This window comes from Loxodonta africana, chromosome 1 (assembly GCF_030014295.1).
Source record: "Loxodonta africana isolate mLoxAfr1 chromosome 1, mLoxAfr1.hap2, whole genome shotgun sequence".
NCBI classification, from domain to species: domain Eukaryota; kingdom Metazoa; phylum Chordata; class Mammalia; order Proboscidea; family Elephantidae; genus Loxodonta; species Loxodonta africana.
The window spans coordinates 147,583,209-147,606,020 of record NC_087342.1 but is presented as its reverse complement, the minus strand read 5'-3'; the positions used below and the strand labels follow the sequence as shown (position 1 = coordinate 147,606,020).

General features: G+C 36.3%; 2 protein-coding genes across 12 annotated transcripts in view; both read left to right on the top strand.

Moving 5' to 3' along the window:
• SYNCRIP (synaptotagmin binding cytoplasmic RNA interacting protein) overlaps positions 1-9,283 on the top strand; it is a 37,113-nt gene extending 27,830 nt beyond the window's left edge. For 3 of the 6 annotated variants that reach the window (XM_064288777.1, XM_064288761.1, XM_064288749.1), the window contains one exon: positions 652-9,283. In XM_064288777.1, coding sequence (XP_064144847.1) covers positions 652-693 — 42 coding nt within the window. In that variant the 3' untranslated portion in view covers positions 694-9,283. Of the gene's footprint in view, positions 600-651 lie in introns of those variants that run through there. The other 3 variants (XM_064288767.1, XM_064288769.1, XM_064288753.1) reach the window with 3 other exon arrangements.
• Positions 9,284-19,007: 9,724 nt separating this feature from the next.
• The window catches only part of SNX14 (sorting nexin 14), a 127,582-nt gene continuing 123,777 nt past the window's right edge, over positions 19,008-22,812 (top strand). For 3 of the 6 annotated variants that reach the window (XM_023544080.2, XM_010586394.3, XM_064288743.1), the window contains exon 1: positions 19,008-19,287. In XM_023544080.2, the coding sequence (XP_023399848.1) occupies positions 19,091-19,287 (197 nt within the window). In that variant the 5' untranslated portion in view covers positions 19,008-19,090. The remainder of the gene's footprint in view (positions 19,288-22,812) is intronic. The other 3 variants (XM_023544093.2, XM_010586397.3, XM_003404371.4) reach the window with 1 other exon arrangement.

The following is a 22,812-nucleotide window of genomic DNA, read 5'->3' as shown; positions in this document are numbered from 1 at the left end:
ATAACAGTAATGGTGGTGAAAATATTAACCTTCTAAATATTAGAATGGGGGGGTAGGCTCTAGGACAATAATAAAAAGATTTAAAACCCATTCCCTACTTCTGTACCTCCACCCCTTCCTTAAATTTAAAGATTTACGTCTGACAGTGACAGTAAGCCTGCCTGTGAAAAATAATGTGACTTTTGAAAGATCAAATGATGAAAAAAATGTTAATCAGTGAATTTGAAACGTCAACGTCAAATCTCAGATGTTTGCTTTCCGCATATTCTATCATTACTTACTTTACATCTCAAAAAAAAAAAAAGGTATCTTGCAAGTTAACGGGGGAAAATGCCTTAAGATGTAACTTCTGTTAGGTGTTTCTTTAGCTTTTGTTTTTTCAAATAAAATCAGTTTGTGAACAAAGTGGGGTTTTCAAACCTCTCTCTAGTCCCCCACCCAAAAGTAGGGGGGGGGCAAAAAATCTCAACTCAAAACAAGCAAAAAGAACTTTTAAGTTAATAGTTATCAAAGGTAACTTTTTTGGGTTAGACTTCATATTAAGAATTACTATGTTAAAGCTTTTCTTATTTTTTTAATGTTATCATTTTGTATGTACAAATTATTAAGTTAAATGATTTATCTAACTGATTCCTTTTGTTACCTGGCTAGCAGGGAAAAGGGGTCGAGGCCGGTCCTGACCTGTTACAATGAAGACTGACTTGCTATGTGGGATTACACCAGAAGCTTGCAGTGGAGTAATGGTAAGGAAATCAAGCAACCTTAAATATGTCGGCTGTATAGGAGCATATTCTATTGCAGAAGACCTTCCTATGAAGATCATGGAATCAAATACAGGACATTGAACTAATACTTGGACTTTGATATGAATTTCTTTAACAATTTTCTCTGCAGTGCAAGTTATTAAACTAAAGCTACTCTATTTTCCAAATGTGTTCCAACAAAAATCCTTCATAACTTCTAGCATGGTATCTTAATAAAGAATAAAGTTCTTCTCTTTAAAAAATCTGCTCTAAGTAGATTTTTCCCCTATGGTTTTTTAGATTAAGGATCCCAGCAGTGATATTCTGAAATATTCTCTTGAATTTGTGCATTTAAATTTTATTGCAGTGGTATAGATGAATGCCATTGTTGGTATCCTTAAATCTTATTTCTGCTCACCAAGGTTAATCATGATTGTCTATATCTTTTTTATAGTAATCACTTTTGAATTGTGTTTCAGATATGCAGTTTCAGGTGTAATCATCAGAGCTGGTTAGTCAGGCATTCCAGATAGTGGTTCTTTTCAGAACCTTTTTTAAAGGGTTGGTTAACTACCTCAGTAGCAGAGGATTGAACTATACCCTATGTACTGTACATAGAAAATCTTTGTAGATAAAAGCAAGGCTTGTTAAATATGATATGAGGGTAAGATTTTAATATACCAAATGTAACATTCTTAGTTGCCTTTAGTTTCAGAGGCTTGTAAGACTTCCTCATGACCATCATAACAGGCCTTGCTTTTGTCGTATTTTGTGGCTGAAAAAGCAGCCTTGCTTCTTCAGATATTGTAGTTATTTGGATGTATAATAGTTTAGGAAGATGTTACTTTTGTAAGACATCAGATGTTCAAAAAAAAAAAAAATGCATCCGAACTTGTACTAAATACTGCAGTGTCCCTTTATAAAAAGTCAGACTAAAACTGACAGTTGTACAGCTAAGCCTGACATTTGGATATTTTGAAGTTTTTTTCATAAAATCATAGAAATTAGTATGGCTGTAGTTTAGCTTTTTAGGTAAAAGGTATGTTTCATTAGTGCATTTCTTATTGCTGATCACTGCAAAAATGTGAATCAGCTTTCCATTTCTTATGCAGGTCATGATAACTTGTAGAGTAGAGTACAATCATTTGTGCTATGTTTTTAATTTTCTGAAGCACCTTGATGACAGTGAGTGTTCAGTGGTGAAGCATCCTCTATTGAATCACCCTCAGAAAAATTTTTTGCCAAGTCCTAAGTTTATAGCTTAAAGTCAAAAGTGAAATTATTGTTTAATTAGGACTTGGTATAAAGAATTTCCTTCTCCCCTTCCCCAAAGGGATACTGCAGTTATATCACATACCCAATAGGCACCATGATGAAGATCAGAGCTTATTATACTTAATTAAGGTTTTATACACACCAGTTCCCCAGTAAATGCAAATTTAACAAGAAAATTAGACGTGTCATATGTTCAAAATGCTCATGGCAAACAATCATTTTGCATTCCTGCAAATAAAATTGTTTTATACTGTAAGCTGGAGGCGAGTGTAACTTATTTTTGTAATAAAGTTTTTATTTTTTTTATGTGTCATTAATATAAATGTGTGTTAGTAGAAATCTTCTGGTTTAAAAACTTAGGATTGCACACATTTCAGTATGTTTGCTTGTACTTACATAATTTTAGAATAGTGGTTGCCAATAGGCTGTATGTTTCACATTAATTGGTTTTTTTATGTTATCTTAATAAATCATTTTAGTATGTTGTATGTCAGTTACTGGGATAGCTGGGACATAGAGTGTAATTTAAAATTTGTCAATAAGTATTCATTGGAATATATGTAAATGTGCCTTGCCGGTTATTGAAATTTACCTACAAATGAGTATGGGGTGACAAAAATTAGTTCCTGGTGCTTAATGAAACTTTCTGCCACTGATTTTTTATATTACCCCGTGCTTTTTTAAAGTACATATCTCTCAAATCTTAGTGTAAGTTTGAGGGCTACACAAACCATTTACATTTCATTCTAACATAATGAGTATAATAGGTTCATGAGAAGTGGGTAAACTAAATGTAGCCTTCAGTAAAATTGAATCTCAGTGTAATCCTTGGTGCTGGCGTTTCACAGTACCAGGGAGTTAAATGATCCTATCAAAGAGGTCATTGCCATGCCTATTGGCACTTTACTGTCATACTGTTTTTAAGGGACACTGTCAAGGTGTTTAAGTTGATTCTCAGAATTATTTGTTGGGATTTAGGGCAAGTTTGTTTGACTTCAGTAGAACTGCATTGTCAAAGTTGAAAGATGAACACTTTTGTGAGTCCACAAAGGTGTTCCTTAAGCATTAAAATACCATGGAGCTGTGGATTTCCAAGACTATTTGGCATTCTTAGTTTGGGGACTCGGGAGGGAAAACTGATGATACAAAGAAATTTTGAAGAAATGTTGGTTATACTTAAAGAAGGCTAACGTAGACAGGGGTGATGAAGTATATACATGCTGAAGTGAAATTACTTGACAGTGTTCATTCGAATAACTGAATTCAAGCCATTATAATTGCTTTTAAAATTAAATATCATTTGCACTGTTCTGATAATGGGTGCAGTTTTTGAGCAATATAATCAGAGCTAAATATGCATGTAGTTATTAGTGATGTGAACAATTAAGTTCTGAGAAGAAATACTAACTGGTATTTTCAAACTTAAATTTCTGTAGTAAAATCCGTATCAAACTCTTATCAGAGATCAAGGAAACAGGCAATGCATATAAACATACTTCTGAATGTTGTGTGGCCTATAAAGCAATAATGCAATTTATATGGAATGTCATGGGATATAAGAAATGGAAATGCAAAAATAACTAATCCTTTAGTAAAAATGTCAACATGTTAAGGGGGAATGTTAAATATTGTAGGTTATTGCTCTTTGTGATTTGTTTATGGGTTCTTGGCTTTGACAGCTTCAAAGAATGGACAGACAAGTTAAAAATTTTTATGTGTATTGTCAAGGCAAGGGTCTGAAATCTAAGAGTCAATTCCCTTCCTTGGGGTGAAAAATGTATCCATAAAGCATTCTGAATGTTAAAAAGAAAACTTGAGTTACCTAACCAAAACAGACGCAAGATTTTGTTTCTGCAGACTACTTGGCAGTCAAAAGTAATCATAAATTTTAGTTTATAAATTTTCAGAAAGTTGATTTGTGACAAAATTGTGTTATACGTATTCTACCAAACATGCTTTTTATGGAATATTTTCAGCCATTACAACTGAATAAGATACTAGAGATGAAGGGAGAATTGAGCACAAAAGGCTGTTGCACACTCGTGACGGCGGTTGCTGTAGCGCCATGAGAAAGTTTCTACCAATTATTGTAAGCAGGACTTAACAAAATATTAGCATTTTCCTCATAATCATATGGAAAAACATAGAAATGGATTGATGGGATGACCCGCGGTATTCAATTGTATATAAAACATTTGGAAAGACTGATGAGCCACATGGTAGATGGGCAAAATTATACATGCAGGACAACTTTTTTGATTGCTAAGCCAAAAGTGACTGTTGATCAGAAACATAGCAAAAGACCACTGTTACTACAGAGTATGACATGTAGTCTGTATTTTTAAGGGGAGAAGTTAAAAAATAGGAGGGTTTTGTACATGTAGAAGAGGGAGCTAACCGTAGATTGAATGATAGTTTCCTAAAACTTTAAAAAAATACCTACCATGACCATCTTTTCCCCAATGATGTATACCATAAAATTTTTTTCTAATCATAGGAATTCAGTGGTGGGTGTAGAATTAATGAAGAAAGAGCTTAAGTGACAATACATCAAAGGAACAGACCTGGAATGCTTTAAGGTGTAGTATAAATTATTCAGTAATCATACCACTCAATAGGGTGTGCCACTACGTATCATAAGATGCTAATTATGAGCCAATGTTTGCAGACATTTTTAACTGTGGGCAAAATAGTAGGTGGATTTTTTTGAGTCTTGTCAACTTTTTTAAGGTACTTAAGATAAATTCCATTAGTACCACAGTCTGCCTTTAGCAATAAAATGCCTAAAATATTTTTCAGGACCAGAAGCATTCAGTTGGGAAAAAAAAAATCTTTTTTATAAAAAAGTGCAAATCAGTATTACAGCTAACACTCTGGGTCAGAGATTAGGTTTTTAATGACATTGACAGTAGTCTTAGAAAGGTAAACATTTAGAAGTCTGGCATTGAGAAACAAAAGCTTGTACCTGATTAGTATTTTAATTTAAAAAAATTAGTTTTGTTAGCTTATTTTTAAATTGTCTTTACATTTATTTATCCATAAATTTATATATTTATTTCATTCCTTTCATCTCACTGAAAACTGTCTGCAGGCTCTTTGATTTGGATTAGATGTATGAAGTACTGTCTTTTGCCAAAAACCTCAAATTTCCTGTTCTTTTCAACGTAGTGGGTTTGTGCTTGTTTGGAGATCAGTTCAAAAACTATCTGTACTATCTGTACTGCCTCTGATGTTAAGATTTTATGTATAGCATAAGGAAGCTAGCTCTGACTATATTTTCCTAAGAATAAAGACCTATTTTTGTAGCATGTCTTAGGATCTCCAGGAGTCCAAGAATTATTGTGGGTGTCCTCCATTTCATCATTTTTCATTTAACAGCTTTTAAGTAGACTCGTGGAGTCTTTAGAGCTCTTTGATCATTTGGTAACCCATACATTCAAAGCAAATAGACTGGTAAAAAATTCTCCAAGATCCACAGTTGCAAGCATGTGGCGGGGAGACATTGAGAGTAAATGTACAGGGCTGGTCTTCATTAAGTGATGGTGAAAATACTCTGGTCAAATACATGTCAGTGGATTCGATGGAGAAGTTATGATAATTCAGCTCGTTTTTACGTTACTGGGAACGTGCTCCACCATTCAGTGTGTTTCCCTTGTCTATCACTAGCAAATACATTTTCTTTCTGAAGATTTGGAAATGAGAAGTTGAGGTTGCAAGAAATTGAGGAGAGAACAACAAACAATCTGTTCTAATGTTCACATTTAGATGACTGCAAATGAGGTTAGGTAGGTGAAAGCTTAAAATGTGTTCATTAAGAGAAGTTGATAAATCACTATTTAAGAAGGGGGAACTTAAATTTGGAGCTTTTGACTTAACAGCCCTAGGATTTCTGGGGGTGGGGGGTTTGGGACAGGTACAGTTTCATCTACTCGATTAGTACAAGGATCCTTTTAAGTCACTTTTTCTGTTTAGGATTTCCAAAATTTTTACTGATGAGTGCAAAAAATTTCTCATTTCAGAAGTCATGGAAATGTTACGATACTTAAAAAATTATGGTGTACCACTAGGGCGTTTTGAAAACTTTCCGCTGCCCGTTTAATCTTCTGTGCAGATGCCAAAGTAGTACTTAACATTTTCTTGTGGAAATTAGGGTGCTGAATAAGATTACTTTTTTGAGTGAGGGAGGTGTCACGTTTTGGAAATCAGTGTCATTGTTAACAGCTTTCTAAAATGTGTTCATAACAAGTAGTGAAATGGGGTAGGAGGAAGATAGTTCATTTATTACTTAGCTTCAATGAATGTCTGCATTTGATTTTCTCTGACATTCAGAGAGAAGTTCTTAAAGGCTGCTGTCAGTAATGTTTATGAATTGTCATTTCTTGCCCTAATTTTAGGCTTTCGACTGTTTTGGAAAGTGATTTTTGTGGATACATAAAGGATTTGGCGTCTTCTGTCATTTATGAGCTACAGTGTTTTTTTTTTTTTCAGGGCAAAAGGGCAAAGAATTTAGTGTGATTAAGCCACTAAATAGCACAAGTTAACTAAAGGATAAGCAGATTAGGGCTTGTTCATAATTTAAAATTTGTAGAAAAGAGTTTTGTAGATTCCAGATGATAAAAATCAGGTCTGTTACGTGTAGAAACATACCATGACCATGTAATCGAGAGTTGCCACATCTTAGATCTTTTGTGACTTTATTTAATGGTATTTAAATGACATGAAGAAAATAAATTTGAATAACCTGCCCTTTAATAATAATGAAGTTTGTGTAATCTTGCCTTTGAACAAAGTGTAATTTACCATGAGAATTAGAAAATGCCAGTACGGTATCATTTGAACACAGTATTGCTAAAACTAGGTATATAAGAACCCCTATGACTTCATTTTTTTCAAAGAATATAACTGTTAAAATGTCAATGTTCATGTTGCTTTAATTATAAGACTCATGAATTAGAGCTCTAAAATTGCTTTAACATGTCATGAAAAATTAGGAAAACATACTAATTGTTTCAGTATATTTAATATTTGGATTGTGCTTCGAGAGAAGTAATTAGCAATATATGTCAAAGGTCATCCAGAAAAATTGACAGAATACGTTTTTAATTCTGTTCCACATGCCTATGTGTGATACAGAATGTTACTTTGGCAAGATTTAATTTGTACCTTATTGCTTTGTTCTTGAAATAGTAAAAATCTTCATGAATTTGCAGAAATTAAATTGCTAGGAATTCTTCAACATAATTAAGGACAGGCGTACCCTGCCTAACATCAGCTTCATTTATAATTAGAATTAAAAATTTGAAAAAGTATTTATTCTGCAATTACATCATTTAACAGGTCTTAATTGATCTCTTGTATTTCTTGAAGATGCATTTAGCTTTTAGGGAAACAAAATTAGGGGCCCAGCAAGTAGGTGGAGTTACTGTTTCTTTGGCTTATCCCTCCTAGAACCTCTTTTATCAGTTTTTTAAATTGTTACTTAATTCTTTAAGATCATGCAGTTTCTTCTTTACATGATTTATTTACCTCCTTTTAGAATGGAAGCTCCATGAGGGCAGGGAAATCTGAATTAATGATATTAGGCAGACATATTTTAAGACATTTTTAAAAAAATCTCTGAAGATAGTTTTCATTTTGTAGTGGAAATTTAGCTTACTTGTTGAGTAAGGCTTAATGGTAACATGTTAACTTGAAAAAATGGAGCATCTTGAACCACATGTTTTACAATGTGGAGGTTTTTTTTTTTTTTAAAAAAAACATAAAATGCTAATGTTTTAAATCAGATTTTGAAGATCCATATTGAAATTGGCAGCCTGTCAATCTGACAGTTTCCCCCCAAAAAATCATAAATTGTCTTGATATTATGGAAAAGTTGGTCTTCAATCTGTAGACTGCTTTATGTTTTATTAATTGTAATCATTAACCCTATGTGAAAGTTAACTATTTACATTTTTATTATTTGAAATTAGAGAAAAAGGGGGTCACAAGTCATCTTTATCAGTGGACCTAAGGAAATCAGGCAATTTTCGTTTATGTTCAATTTAATTTGCTGAACAAAAACAGTATCAACTTGCAGATTCCTTGTTTATACTATATATTTTTTTGAGGTAGTGACACATGTTTTGCTGGTTAAGAGTCTAGATGGCTTTTAGCTCATAAAGATCCTTTTACAGAGCACTTTTGAAGATGAGAGTATAGGAGATGTTGAGATCCTGAGAGATGCAGGAAGGCTGGATAACTGAAAGTCTTGAAAACAGCTATTCCTAAGAGTAATCCATTTTATTATATTTTAAAATAACCTTAGAGCATTAGTTGCATCCATATCAATAGCTTTATATTACTTATCAAAGGTAGGTGGTTGAAATTAAATTACCTGAAAAGTCAGGCTGAAAAATAAAAGGTTTTGAGTTTAAGGCACTGTCTCTGATTACAGTGTGTATATACCTCCTAATTTGAGTAATGATAGGTAAAGGTGTTATTTATGCTTATGTATACTTGACTGATGGCACTTTAAAGAGATCTGTACTTGGAAAACATGCAAACAGCAGAGGATATGAAAGTCTACTTTTCTGCCTAAAACCCTGCTCTATGCAGAGATAACCCCTCTCTTTAGTTTATGGTAGTTACACGTATTATACCTTTATTAATTACCAACTTTAAGCAGTTACTTCTTTATCCCTTGTGAGCAATTTAGCTTATACCACTCCTGTTCTTTTGCCCAACTATTTTAAATTCAATTAGTTACCTTTATTGCTTTAAATACACTTAATTCCCTACTACCAATTTTATTATCTGTTTATTCCTCTCTGTATAAGGAAACGGCACACTCATACTTTATTTTTGTTTTCTTCTCCCAACTCCTGTTAGCAATATCTTTACTCTTCTGCCATCAAGTTTATAATATTTCATAACGAATTGCCTTGTCATACTTTGCTTCTAGACCTAGATAGCCAAAACAACGTTTTAAATAAGTAATATGTTTAGATCCACAGATAAATGATTCTAGTTAGCCAAAACTCATGCCCTTTAGAGAGCAAAATTCCAAGAGTATGGATAAAATGAATTCTTCCATGTTCATCAATTGCTTAGATTCATGCCAGTGTTAAAATATGGATTATGAATTTGAGTTTTCGTTAAGTTTCTAATTAACTTTTTCTTGTTAGCAGAAGAAAAGGTAATTATGCTGCGCTCTATTGTACTGTTGGATGCTGTATATACTGCTGTCATCCTGGGAGTTTTTGCACTGTTGTGTTGCTGGGGTCTCAGTTTCTTCAGTTCTACCTTCCTCTTGGATTCCCTTTTCCTGCCACTGTATGTTCTCAACTAATCATTTAGAAAGGGTACATGAACAGTAAACAGTCTTGCATACTGGGAAATACCTGTTTCACTCGTTGTTTGATAAGAGTTTGGACATAGAATTTCAGCTGCATTGTCACTTTCCATCAGAACTTTGAAGGTATTGTTCCACCGTCTTTTAGTGTGCAGTGTTGCTGATGACAAGTCTGATTTGAATGCAGTCCATTCTTTGTATTTTTTTTCCTCATGGAGACATTCAGACTTTTTTTTACTCAGTTTTCTAAAATTTCCTAAGGCTGTATGCATAGATCTTCATTTATTTTGCTTGTTAACTTGAACTCTCTGTAGTTTCTTTGTTAGTCAGTTTTGCTTTTCACTTTCTCCGGCTTGTTTTTCTGCTCTCTCTGGAGCTTGGATTGGAAGAATTGGACTGTCCTGGATTGATTCTCTTGCGTTTAAACTTTTTTCCTCATCCATTGCTTTAAATTTTAATACTTGCTAGAAAATGTCACCTTTTAAATTCTAGCAGTGTAGCAAAACAGTGCATACGCTATTTTGATCACTCTTGAATGCTAAGTTTTTTTCAAAGTTACCACTTCTAGGATGAGTTAAAATACTAGTTTACATTGGTTATTTCTTTTTGTGCTTCTGAATTTTTTCAAATGCTCGGTGACTCTTTGTTATTATTCATATTTATGAAAGAAGGATGTGGTTGATTAGTAGTGTTGGGCCTGTCCACTAAACGAGAGACTGGCGGCAAGTTCTGTGTGCGTGAGGTACATGCGAACGGGATTTATTTTAGCTTTCTTGAGAGCAGGGAGATAAGCAGTAGTCCTGATGCCTTCCCAGGTAGGTTATTCACTTTGAGGAGGGAGGTGGTTCTTGAAGGTGGTTTTACAGACCTTTGAGTTAATCACCTGTATTTCTTTCCCTTCTGCAAACCAGCGGTCTTGTCTTTTTCTTCCCACTCATTCCTCGCATTGAAAATTATCCCTGTCCCTTGTTTTGAGTGCAAAGTTAATATGAGCCTCATTTCATCTTTTGTACCTAAATTGTTGAGTACAAAAAAGTGCTTTTTAAAATAAAACTGGGTAGTCAAAACTAAGCTGCACTTTATTTTGAATTTATTAGAAGGAACCATCTTGATGTGTTATCACTTTCATATCAATTCACTTAAAATATCTAGAAAAGAACTGAATGGCACCTAGCATAGAGGATGTTTTGTAGCTAAGGATGCAAGCATAGTGACATTTTTGACTGGGCAAATCAAATTTTTTTTTTCTCTTTTGTGGGGGAAAGGTCTCCAAAAGGATTAGGGAACAGTACGGTGGGTTCAGAAAATGTTTTGGCATATAATTTCTGAACATTTGAAAACAAAGCATTGAGCATTTTGTTTTTTTCCATTTCCATTTGACAACCTGAACGTCTTGCTATTTTATCAGGTAATGACACTTATTTTTATATTGTGGCAGAGATCCCTCAACTCCTACCTTCTTCCAGATTTGTTATTTTGGGATTTGATGAGAGCCTTTGTTAATCTATTTTGTGGAATATATGCTTTTATATTTATGTTATATGCTCCTGTCTTTGCTTATTAAACCAAACCAAAACCCACTGCCATGAAGTCGATTCTGGCTCATAGCAACCCTATAGGACAAAGTAGAACTGCCCCGTAGAGTTTCCAAGGCCGTAAATGTTTATGGAAGCAAACTGCCACAATCTTTCTCCCGAGGCGTGGCTGGTGGGTTCGAACTGCCAACCTTTCAGCAGCCAAGCACTTTAACCACTGCGCCACCAGGGCAGCTGCTTTGCTTATTAGAGCCTAAATCCTTTATAATACTTAAGTTTTCCCACATAAAGTCACCTCAAAGATCTTGAGGCTTTTGGCTGTTATTGACCTCTTCTAGATTGTAGAATATTTGTTCCTAATTAGCTGTTACATGTATATACACACACACACACAATGCACATACCAGGAAACTAAAGAGGAAAATTAAGCTTCTTAACTGTAGACTCAATTAAAATTGATGGACATATGGTGCACTTATATCTTGAATTGATCTCTCTTGTATTCATATGAGGGCTGTTCTTGATAAGCCTGATGTGGCCTGTGTTTTATGTAAACTTACAAAGGTATAGGTTGCTAAATTAAAATACCGTATGTGCATTAATACAGTTTTACTGATTTCAATATGACTTCTATGCCTCCTTTCTTTACCCCCCAACACTTCTAGCTGATAAAAATATTTTCTTCCTGTCACTGAGCCATTTAATGAAAACAGTTTTATGCAAAAGCAAATTTAACCTCTGGACCTGAGCTTCATTACCTGTAGAAAGAGATTAAATTGATTTTTTTTTTTCCCAGCTCACAGCATTCTATGACATTTAGCTTATATTTCTGGCAAAGTCGTGCTTCGAAGAATTTTTGCTACATTTCATACCTTGGTTGTGAAAGCTTAGTTTCACAAAACATAAGAAATGTTACATTTATTTTTCACTCTGTAGTATCTTACATGTATGAACTTGCCTCATATTTATGTGATATTCTACATAGTAGAGAAAGTAAAGCAGGTACTTTCTGCCTTACAGTTAATACTGGAGCCCAGGTATATTCTGAGAGAGAGAACTGTATCAGCCCCTCATTAGACAGTCCAGAAGGTATCCCCAAATTTCCTAAATACCGGACTAGTTGGGACTCAACTGGAATTACATAGAGAATACATCAACAAGCAACATCTACGTGCTTTTGTGGTAGTAATTACTATTTTTATTTTTACACCCTTAAGTGTCCATTTATCAAATCTCTTTGAAACTAGGCAAAACTCTTCATTAAAGCTAATACATTAATGAACCTGATCAGGAAGTACAAGGCAGCCTTTAACTGTTAACCATCCTCTTTAATTTATTGCTAATATTTCAAGTGTTCTCTGAAAATTATAGTGCCAACATATATCACCTATAGTAGCAGAGGTGTTTTTCTAAGCACTGGTTATCCTCCTCCCTCCTCCCCCCAATAAACCACCTTTAGCTTGAAATCTTAGGTTTTTCATTCTCTGCGTAAAGCATTTTATTGCACTTTGTACGGATAAAGCATTTTATTGCACTTTGTATGGAGCATGGTGGTTTTGGAATGATACTTGTTAAGTTGGGTTTCCTCTACTATTTGCAAGAACTTCACTGAATACCAGTAACCTGATAGGAAATTATGTATATTTTAAAAGCCTTAACCTCCCTGGCATTTACTACATTGAGTCACGAGTTGAAAAAGTGTCTTTGGCGCTAGGCTGGGGTCTCACTGCATTCTTACCTATCCTTTCTCTTTTTCTCTATACTTGCCTCTGGTCTCACCAACACAACTTCGCATCACATCTGTGTGAACTGTTTTAATGTCAGAATTTGATTGATTTCTGTGTTATGTGCCAGTTCTGCATTTCATGCTGTACACATTGGAGTGCTCTGCTCTGTCAGAGACAATTGTTCAGTTAATTTCTCTTTATCATATGCAGCCACATTTTATCAATCATTTCTTTTGTTATTAAATAGGCCTGGAATATCCTCTCTGTATCAAAAGCTTACTATCCTTCAGGAAGTTCAGGTCTGGCTGATCATTCTGGGGTCTTGAAAATGCAAGCTATGTATGTCATTTAAAATTTTATAATTTGGCTTCAGCTGATCTTTCTAACCTTACCTTCTATTGTTATGTGCTGTCAAAATGGTTCTGACTCATAGAGACCCTATAGGACAGAGTAGAACTGCTCAACAGTGTTTCCAAGGAGCTGCTGGTGGATTTGAGCTGCTGACCTTTTGGTTAGCAGCGGAGCTCTTAACCATGTGCACCACCCGGGCTCTATTATCTTTCATTACTACTGTATACAAACAACCCATTGCTGGTGTCATCATGGAATTCTACCCCACTCCAAACCAACTGCTCAAACCAAAATCTTCAGCCAATATAGGTAGTCTTGCTGCACAGTCATAAAAATGAACATAGTAAAAATATCCCTAATGTACAATTTGTAGAACACCAAGAACATAACATCTTGGCTTTGATCTTCTGGGGGATAAATTAAAAAGAAAACTCTGCTTAAAGGTAACTAAAGGAAGCAAAAACCATGGTTTAAAAGCATCTAGCAACATATGAAGAATCTGATACCTGTATGCTTTGAAATAACAATCTTCAGAATCATTTATATTCAATATTACTAGTACCCTTCAAAATTCTTTTTCTGACAAACAGCGTATGTGGTAATTACACTCTCCCAGTTACCTGCCGTGATCAGTAAGTTTCATATGCTGCTTTATATAGAATAAAAGCTATGAAACTTGGCAGAGGCCAAATATATAAATAGGCCTAAACCAATTTAAGAGTAACACATTGTTATCAACATTCGAAAACCCAGTCTTTGAGACTATGAAGATAGGAATATTTATGGTTGGTCTCTTTAACTCTGAAGCCAGTATAAAAACCTGCTGCTTTCAAGCTGATTCCGACTCACAGCCATCCTGTAGTCCCACAAAAATTTTTGCTCCGATTCTGCCATCAGTGTTTCTATGAGCAGTATTCAAGAAGTTGTCTTAGTCACAAGAAATCATGAACTGCAAGTGAGCAAAACTTTTTAATTACGTAAGCTTTTTAAAAACTTTGAAAATAGAAGTGATGGAACCTCTCAGTATCTGGGGATAGTAAAGTTATTGTGAATATATAAGTATACATTTTGATGTATACTTATATACTTGGTGTATATTGTTTCACAAACTGAAGAGTATAGACCATATGACTGATAATATTCAAATAGACTATTCTAGAATCTTATGTTGATTTAGTTAAATTTAAATAGTAACTGTCTACTAATATGTGAGATTTTAAAATTAGATGGCTTTTATTTAGATATACTATATTGAGTTTATTTTCTTATATCTGGAATCAGCTTGCCAAAATGGGAAAACTAACTTTTTAGTGAAGAGAAAATCTGATTTTAATTATTTGGTGGTAACTTTACAAAGGTAAGGAGTTGAAGCACCAATATTAGTGAGTTTTCACAATTTTGAACCAAGCCCCTAGTTTCATGGTAGTTCTTAGGCACTATTGCAAAGTGCTTTAGATTTATATTTTAGGAAATAGTTAATGAAGGCTAAAGGGGAGGATTACAAAGCCTTTTCCAAAATACTTCCAGAAGGTATTGAAGTCAGTCGAAAGGTGTATATTTAAACATCTGAAATAATATAGTTAACATTTTTCTTGTTATGAAAGGAAGCCATTTTCTCTCTAGTGAACGTAAATAAGGTGAAGACTTAAGGAGTGACTTAAAAAAGGAGAAAAAAAAAACATTAGCCATCTTAAATAATGTTGATGTTAGATTATAAAAAGTGCCTTTTTTGATTTTCACTTTTGAAGCAGTTACTAACTTAATATTTAACATTTTCTGAAGTTGTGACCAACTACTATATCCATGAAACAGGTTTGAAAAGATAGTTATTCCATGACATAGAAATAAGATGACAAAAACATGAAATGCCTAAATTTTTGGTGCTAAGATAATGAGACCACCCAAAATTTCATGGTAATAACATAACCTTTACCCAGAGAGTGTAGATTTGAGCCACTAATTCTGTAAAGTTCATATCTTAACGGTGGTTTTACCTCATGTTGTTGTTAGGTGCCGTTGAGTCAGCCTGACTCATAGTGACCCTATAGGACAGGGTAGAACTGCTCCATAGGATTTCCAAGGAGTGGCTGGTGGATTTGAGCTGCCAACCTTTTGGTTAGCAGCTGAGCTCTTAACCACTATGATACCAGGGCTCCGGTTTTACCTCATCTACCAAAAAAATATTGTTTTTTAAATAACTGCATGTTAAACATCTCAGACACCCCACCCCCATGAAAATCCCTCAATACTGTTCCCTTGAATTAAAAATCCTGCATTGTAATGAGTTCCTTTTTTGAAAACCAAGGACAGGAATAAGTTGGGAGGACAAGAGAGTATTATGAAAGATTAGGACTAAAAATAACATTAGATGTACCAGAATATGTATGTATGTATATATCTCGATGTGCACAGACAGGAAATAAACCAGGGCTTCGGAAATGCCTATCTGGTGCTACGAGAGCATTCTCTAAATTATAGGAGACATTTCTGTGAAAGGGGCTGAAAATGGCTCATTGGCTTAGTAGAATGGGATAGTGCATATATTCATTTACCCATTCTCTTCCTGATACATAAATAACGTGTCAAAAGGCACATGTTACTCAGGGTCAGAGTTAAGTAGGCCTAAGGTTACTGAGATTCAGGTATATGACACCATCTTTCCTAATTCCTGAACTGACATAAAGAGAAATTTGTGCAGTTTGTTGGGGTGAGGGGGATTGTGTTAAGTGGAAGCACTTTAAATAATTTACTTTGCCTAGTGCTGCATGATTCCTGGAAAATCAGAGTGAAGAGATGAGTCCTGTTTCTTTGCGCAAATTGTCTTCCCAAAGGCCTTTCCAGATCCTCACCAGTTTTGAAAATTTGCCTTTCCTGTCATTTTAAAACACTCTTTATACATAAATCTGCCCTGTATGATACATTATTTCTGTGTGTGACTTGTCTCCTTCACTAGATTGTAAGCCTTTGGAGGTCAGAAAATGCATCTAAGTCATTGTATCTGCCACCACATCTAGCACAGTGCCTTAAACTTCTTTGTAATTCAATAAATAATTAAAATAATGGAGATATTATTGGATTGTAATTTGATGTTTATCAGCCCTTTAGATGAATTCATTATTTTTTGTTTTTTGTAGTTTGAAACTATACCCCTAGCACCCATGTGATAACTAAGGCATTTATAAAAATATTTACAACTGACACATTCAATTCTATTGGCTCTCCACAGCTAATGTTTTGAGTTGAGAGCAACACTGGTAGAAATATAGTGCAAGCCACATTCATAATATAAAACTTTCTAGTAGCCACATTAAAAAGAAACATGAAATCAATAATCTGTTTAACCCATTCTTTCCAAAATACACTTAACTCATAAAGGAATGAGATTTTTATTGTTTTTATGTGAAGTCTTTGAAATCTGATGTGTATTTTACTTTTATAGTACATGTTAATTCAGACTACCCACATTTCAAGTGCTCAGTATCTAAATGTAGCTAGTGGCTACTGTATTGGACACTGCAGTTCTAGAGCTTTAGGGCAGGCGATTAACCTCATTGGACCTCAGTTTCCTAAAGGTATAGCTTTGATATGTCATTTTAGGTCATTATAATCCAAATAAAGGTAATTGGTTTGGCTTGGTTTTGTCACTTTCATAAATCTATAAAATAATTTGAATTTTTAAAATACTAAGCATTGTACAAAGACACCCAAAAGGCACTGCTCTCCCCCCCCCCCCATCCAATGGAATCCTCCGCAAAACCTTATGAAGGAAGATAATCTTTGTTTTTGAGTTGAGGATGCAGGGGTTGAGATAGATTAAGCTGACCTTGCTCAAAGACATATACTAGCTAGGAGAAGGTGGTGCTGGTTTTGAAGTGAGGATTGACTGTGGATATCCCACATCCCCTCTATGAAATTTCAAAACAATATAAGGTTGGAAAAAAAATCTTTAGGTTCTGTGTGTGCGTGTATAACAGTGGATACTAGACTATAAGGTTAGAGAAAACATTTAATGAAATAAAAGTTATTTAGATGAGGTCTGTAGCAACAGAAACATCCTTTTGTTTTAGGTGTGGATTTTAAAATTTTCTAATGGCATAAATTTAGTTTTTTTTCCTTTTCTAATCTAAGAGGAGCACGGGAATTTGTTGCCTTGGTGGTGCAGTGGTTAAGGTGCTCTGCTGCTAACCAAAAGGTCTGCATTTGGAATCCAGATGTGGCATTTGGCTTCCGTTAAGATTACAGCCTTGGAAACCCAATGGAGCAGTACTACTCTGTCCTAGTGGGTCGCTGTGGGTTGGAATCAACTTGACAGCAGTGGGTTTGTTTTTGGATTTATTGTCTAGTTAGCGTATTCAAATTCCGTCTGTTAAGAAAATCATATTAAGGGAAATAAGTCTTTTAGTTGGATGTAAAGTCTAATTTGGATAGAACTGAAAACATTTTGTTTTTAAAATAAACCGACTCAGTGAAAAGTTGCACAGTAATCTCAGAATAAGCCTTTAAGGAAGAAGTTTTAAATATATAAAAGATTAACAATATACCTTCCCAGAAAAGTTAATAAGCTTACAAGATGGGTGATGGCTAATTCAAAAACAGTTAAGCTTTTCGTTGATGTTACACTTTAGTCTTTTAAAGGGTTTAATCAGAAAGGGAGCAGCAGAAGGTTGGTGAGGATCACTGAAATGTAGACTGTAGAATCCGTATTCCCATTCTAGGAAGAAATCTGGCAGTATGTATCAGGAATCAATGTTTTTACTTTAGTAACTGTACATGAAGTTGATACTAAAAAATTACAAATGTGCATGGATTTATGATGAAGTATGGTAATCATTGTAACAGAAAGCAAGTAGTCAACACTAATGGAACAGTTAAAGGATGGTACATTTTGAAGAAGGAAAATAATGCGCCATTAAAGATGACCCATGTTTTCAGGATAATGGCATGAGAAAATGCTTATGAAATTACACAAAAACGTAGTTTTTTGTTTAAAAGTAATCTTTGTGTCTGTCTCCCCACTTTGGAGTGTAAAATCCTAGGGAGGAGAAATGAAAGGTAGCATGAGAGCGCTGCTGGCTCGCTTCAAATCTCAGGTTTGCTAGCTGGGTGATCCTGAGCAAGTTGCTTTCTCCCTCAGCAATCTAGCTATAAAATGGGAGAAACGAGAGTACCTACAACATGGGGTGATAACGCGAAGATTAAATGCATGTGCTTAGTTCGCCGCTTAAATATTTTTACGATAAGGTCTTCCTGGATTTCTCAGAGTAGCAGAGGACACGGAAATTAAAATTTAGAAACGTAATGAGTAAGTAAAGGGAAGGTATCACGAGAAGAGTGACAGAGGAGGGACATAACCTGCCAACCTATCTAGTCCAAACACTCGCGGGCTGTCATGAACTGAACTCTACCTTGTGGGTGGGCGCACAAAAGATGCTCTCTCGCTGGGTGGCCGCCTGGTAAGTTACACTGTACCATATTCCAGGGCTGTTTTAGCCGCCCCCCACCTCCGTCAAAAGTAAGGATCTAAAGGCGTCCCTCTCCCCTCCTCTTTGGGTGTCGCGCAAAGCTGCGCACAGCTGGGACCTGTACCCACCCGGCAAGCTGAGACTACGGTGAACGGGCGTGGGGGGCGGGGGAGGGAGGAGCGGGGCGCGACCCGGAGCTCCATTCCTCCGCCATACGCGTCGCGGAGACTATAGTCTCCAGCGGGCCCGGCGCAGGCAGAGCTTGGGCGGCTGCAAGAGGCTGTAGTTTGCTGAGAGCTCGGCCACAGCCTTTCTTTCTTTCCTCCGCAATGCACGCGGTTACCGGGTGCTGGAACTTCTCCTCGATTTCCGGAAAAGGACGGTCACCAGTAGAATAACCCTCTCCAGGGAAGGCCCGCGCGCTGCTCTGAATGGCGGGAGGGCGGAGCGGCTGGATGCGAAGTGCCTTGCGTCGGGTGGTGACCTCGGGCACGTCCTGCGGTTGTCCCTTGACCAGGGAGGGGGAGGGGAGGTGGCCGCGCAGGCGCGGCGAGGTCCACGGGGCGGGGTCTTGGGCGACTACAGCAGGCGGCGACTGTCCGCCAGTCGGCGGCTCCGTGGGTCCGCCGCCGGGCCGGCGGGGCGGGGCCGGGGACACTGGAGGTTGATGGGGGTCGCCTGGACCTCGGCCTCAGCGTGTAGCACAGTCTCAGCCGCGCGGGAGATGGTGCCCTGGGTGCGTACGATGGGGGAGAAACTGAAGCAGCGGCTGCGGCTGGACGTGGGACGCGAGATCTGCCGTCAGTACCCGCTGTTCTGCTTCCTGCTGCTCTGCCTCAGCGCCGCCTCCCTGCTCCTTAACAGGTAACGCGGCCGCACAGAGCTTGCTGAGCTGCGATCGGCTTCTCTCCGGAGCGGTGGACTCTAGGCCCCCGTCTTGCTTTCCCGGGCTGCGAAGCTATGGGACTTACGGCCGACTGCGAGGCCGCTGGGGAGACAAGGTCGGGAGAACGGCCTCCCTGGAGCCGGGCAGAGCGTCGGGGCCCGGAAGTACGGGCGGTGGGGTGGATTTAAGTGCCTCCCTTCCCAAAGCTTCGTCTCATAAACTACCGGCCCCGAGTCTTACCTTTTTTTCGCCCATTTTTTAGGACCTTGTTTTCCATCGTCGATTTTTTTCCACAAGAGCGAATCGGTATGTTCAGCTCAATTTGAGACTGTACGGGGCAGCATAGTCAGCGACGGCGAGGATTCAAGGTTCTGTCGCAGCTGCAGTGTTGAACAGAATCCCCTCGCCTGCATCGCGCACCCACTTGCGCACACCCGCCTTAGAGCCAGAGAGCTTTTCTTGCCTTTTTTTTTTTTTTTTGTTAAAACAGAATGTCATAAAGGTTTGCGCAACAGAAATAAAAAATCAAAATAGTTCCTGTTTCAACATCCCTAGAATATTTCTAAGGACATGACCGATGGCGGAAAAAAAAAGGTCAAATATTCTGAAAAGCTCAAAAAAAAAAATCAGTTGACATTTTGAAGTCGAAGGCTCTTCGCATGAAATAAACTTGTAGTAGATTTTCTTGATTTTGCTGTTTCAAGAAATGGTGGCGATGAAGTAGGTAGTAAGAGAACTGTTCTTCAGAAAATTTTCCAGATTTGCTCTGGGTTGGAAGAAGCCTGAGACAGTTGTCTGCGACAGCATCTGCATGCTTTTTTCTCTGATTTTTTGAACATGCAGCTATCCTTATTCCTTATTCTGAGGCAGTCGACCCCAAGTAGTAGGAAGGGGAAGCAAGTGGACAGGATTTGGAAGCTTATTTTTATCTTAGGATAACTATTTCTTTTGACTATGCTGAGGTTTCGAAACCCTGGTGGTGTAGTGCTTAAGCGCTAAGCAAAAGGCCGGCAGTTCGAATCCACCAGCGCTCCTTGGAAACTATGTGGCATTTCTACTCTGTCCTATAGGGTCTCTGTGAGTCCGACTCGACGGCAACGGTTTTTTATTTTTTATGTTGAAGTTGGGTTCCTTCCGTAGCTGCTTAGCTTTCTTTTTAGTTGTTTGTGGGTTTAAATAATTTTAGGTTTAAATAGCGATTGATGTTTTACTGGGGAATGTGCTTTGATTATGATGGCAAGATATTTGATTGTGGAAGCTTGGAAGAAGTGGCACCCTTAACAGCGAAACTAATTATTATGCACTTGCTTGCTGTCATCTGGAAGATATACCAAGCTGTTTAGTCTGAAAGAAACGTAAACTTTATATGATTATTATGTTTTTTCCAGGAATTCATACCTATCTGCCTTGGGAATTGGGTCAGTTTAGGTTACCAAGGTAGGACAACTATGTAAGAGCAGGTTGAACTAGATCTCTTGAGGTGTACTTAATCATAGCATGTAGTGTTCTATGCTGTTAAGAAGTCATAAGAAGTAAAATTATGTACACCATCTGATCTTAACCCTGTATTCGTATTATGCAAAGAAAGAAGGAAATACACATAAAAGTTTACTCTGAGTGGTTGGGTTTTTGGGTGAAACTGTTTTTGCAGATTTTTGGGGGGGGGGTTGTATTTTCCATTTATAACTATTGTAATCAGCAAAGGTGATTTAAAAAATTATAGCGGTATCTAGAATAAAATAATAGGTACTCTTTTTCCAGGAAAAGCTTTTAGAAAAACAGTGTATATAGTATGACTTTCATTGTATATGTGTGTTTTTCCAAAAGCTTTTAATATAAACTTGTAAATATAACATGTACTTATGTATGCTCAGGCTCTATCTGGAAGATTGTTATTCAAGAAAATGTCTCTTCTGGGAATGGAGAGTACTAGTAAGTTCATTTATTCAGCAATTAAAAAAAATATGTATGTGTATATATAATCTAAAAAAAAAAAACTTTGGGAACATAAAAGATCCCTGGTGGCTCTGTGCTTAAAGAGCTCTGCTGCTAATGGAAGGATTGGCATTTGGAACCCACCAGCAGCTCTGAGGGATAAAGTAGTGGCAATCTGCTTCTGTAGAGTTCTACTCTGGCCTATAGAATCACTATGAGTTGGAATCAACTCCATGGCAGTGGGTTTTGGGAACATAATGATAGGATTGGAGTAAATGAGAAAATATGCTCGTTAAATATTTTAAAAATAAATACATAGGCATTTCACCAATTAATTTTTACAAATAACCTTAAAATAAAATTTTCAGTTTAAAATTTCCACTGATTAGTATGGAGTTTTGAAGCATTCTGAATTTAAGAATAATATTCTTTTTTGAAATTGTATTTTCTCTTCCAGTCTTGAGCTTTTAACTCTAAAGAGCTTTCAGGGTATTATTTAATATATAAATTTTTCTTTCCATGTGAATTAGGATTGTGAATTTTATTTCTGGAAAGATAAATGGATATAATCTTTGGACCATTGTAAGTGATTTGTAGGAATAGTAATGTACTTTATACATTTGAAAAAGTTTATGCCCTCGCCTTTGCAGTATTGTTAGGATAAACCAAGAACATAGATACACAATTATATAGACTTATTTGCCAATCATAATGTTGAATATTTGAGTGTTACAGTAAGTCAGGAATACTTTATGTTAATCTTAATGATTATTGTTACTATAGTAATAATAGTTAACAGTTTGTGAGTGCTTTATTTGTACCAACTACTTTAAGAGTTTTCATTTATTATGGAGGCAATTTATTGTTGTGGTTGAAAGTTTGAATTCTAAAGCTTGATTGCAAGAATTAGATTCTTTTTCCTCCATTTACCAGTTATGACTTTGGATAAGTTACCTAATTTTACCTGCCACAGTCCCCTCATCTGTAAAATGAGGATAATACATTACCTATGTTACATATATTTTGATCATTGAGTGGTTTAATACATGGAAGGTGCTTAGACTGGTACTCAGCTCATACTATGTGCTCTCATGTGTTAACAGATAGTTTTTTGTCTCATTTGTCTTCACAACGCTGTAAGATGGGTATTACACAATAAATATTGCTTTGTATTTTTTATTGAGGTATAACTTATAGAAAAGTGCATAAAACTTAATTGTACAGTCCTGTGAATTTTTAAATACGGCTATCCATGTAATCACCACCCAGATCAAGATAAAGAACATTTCTAATCCCCCAGTAGGCTCCCTTGCCTATAGCCTTCCCAACCACTGTATATATCTGTTTTGCTTGTTTCTGAATTTCATACAAATGGAATTATATGGTCCTCTTATAATATGGTCATATAAATACAATTATATTTCAGAAAAATATTATTTATTGTGCTCTAGCTTCTTTCTGTCATCCATATTGTTGCATATATCAGTAGTTCATTCTTTTTTGAGGATGTGTATTATTCCATTGGGTGAATATGACATTGTTTATCTGTTCTGCTGTTGAGGAATATT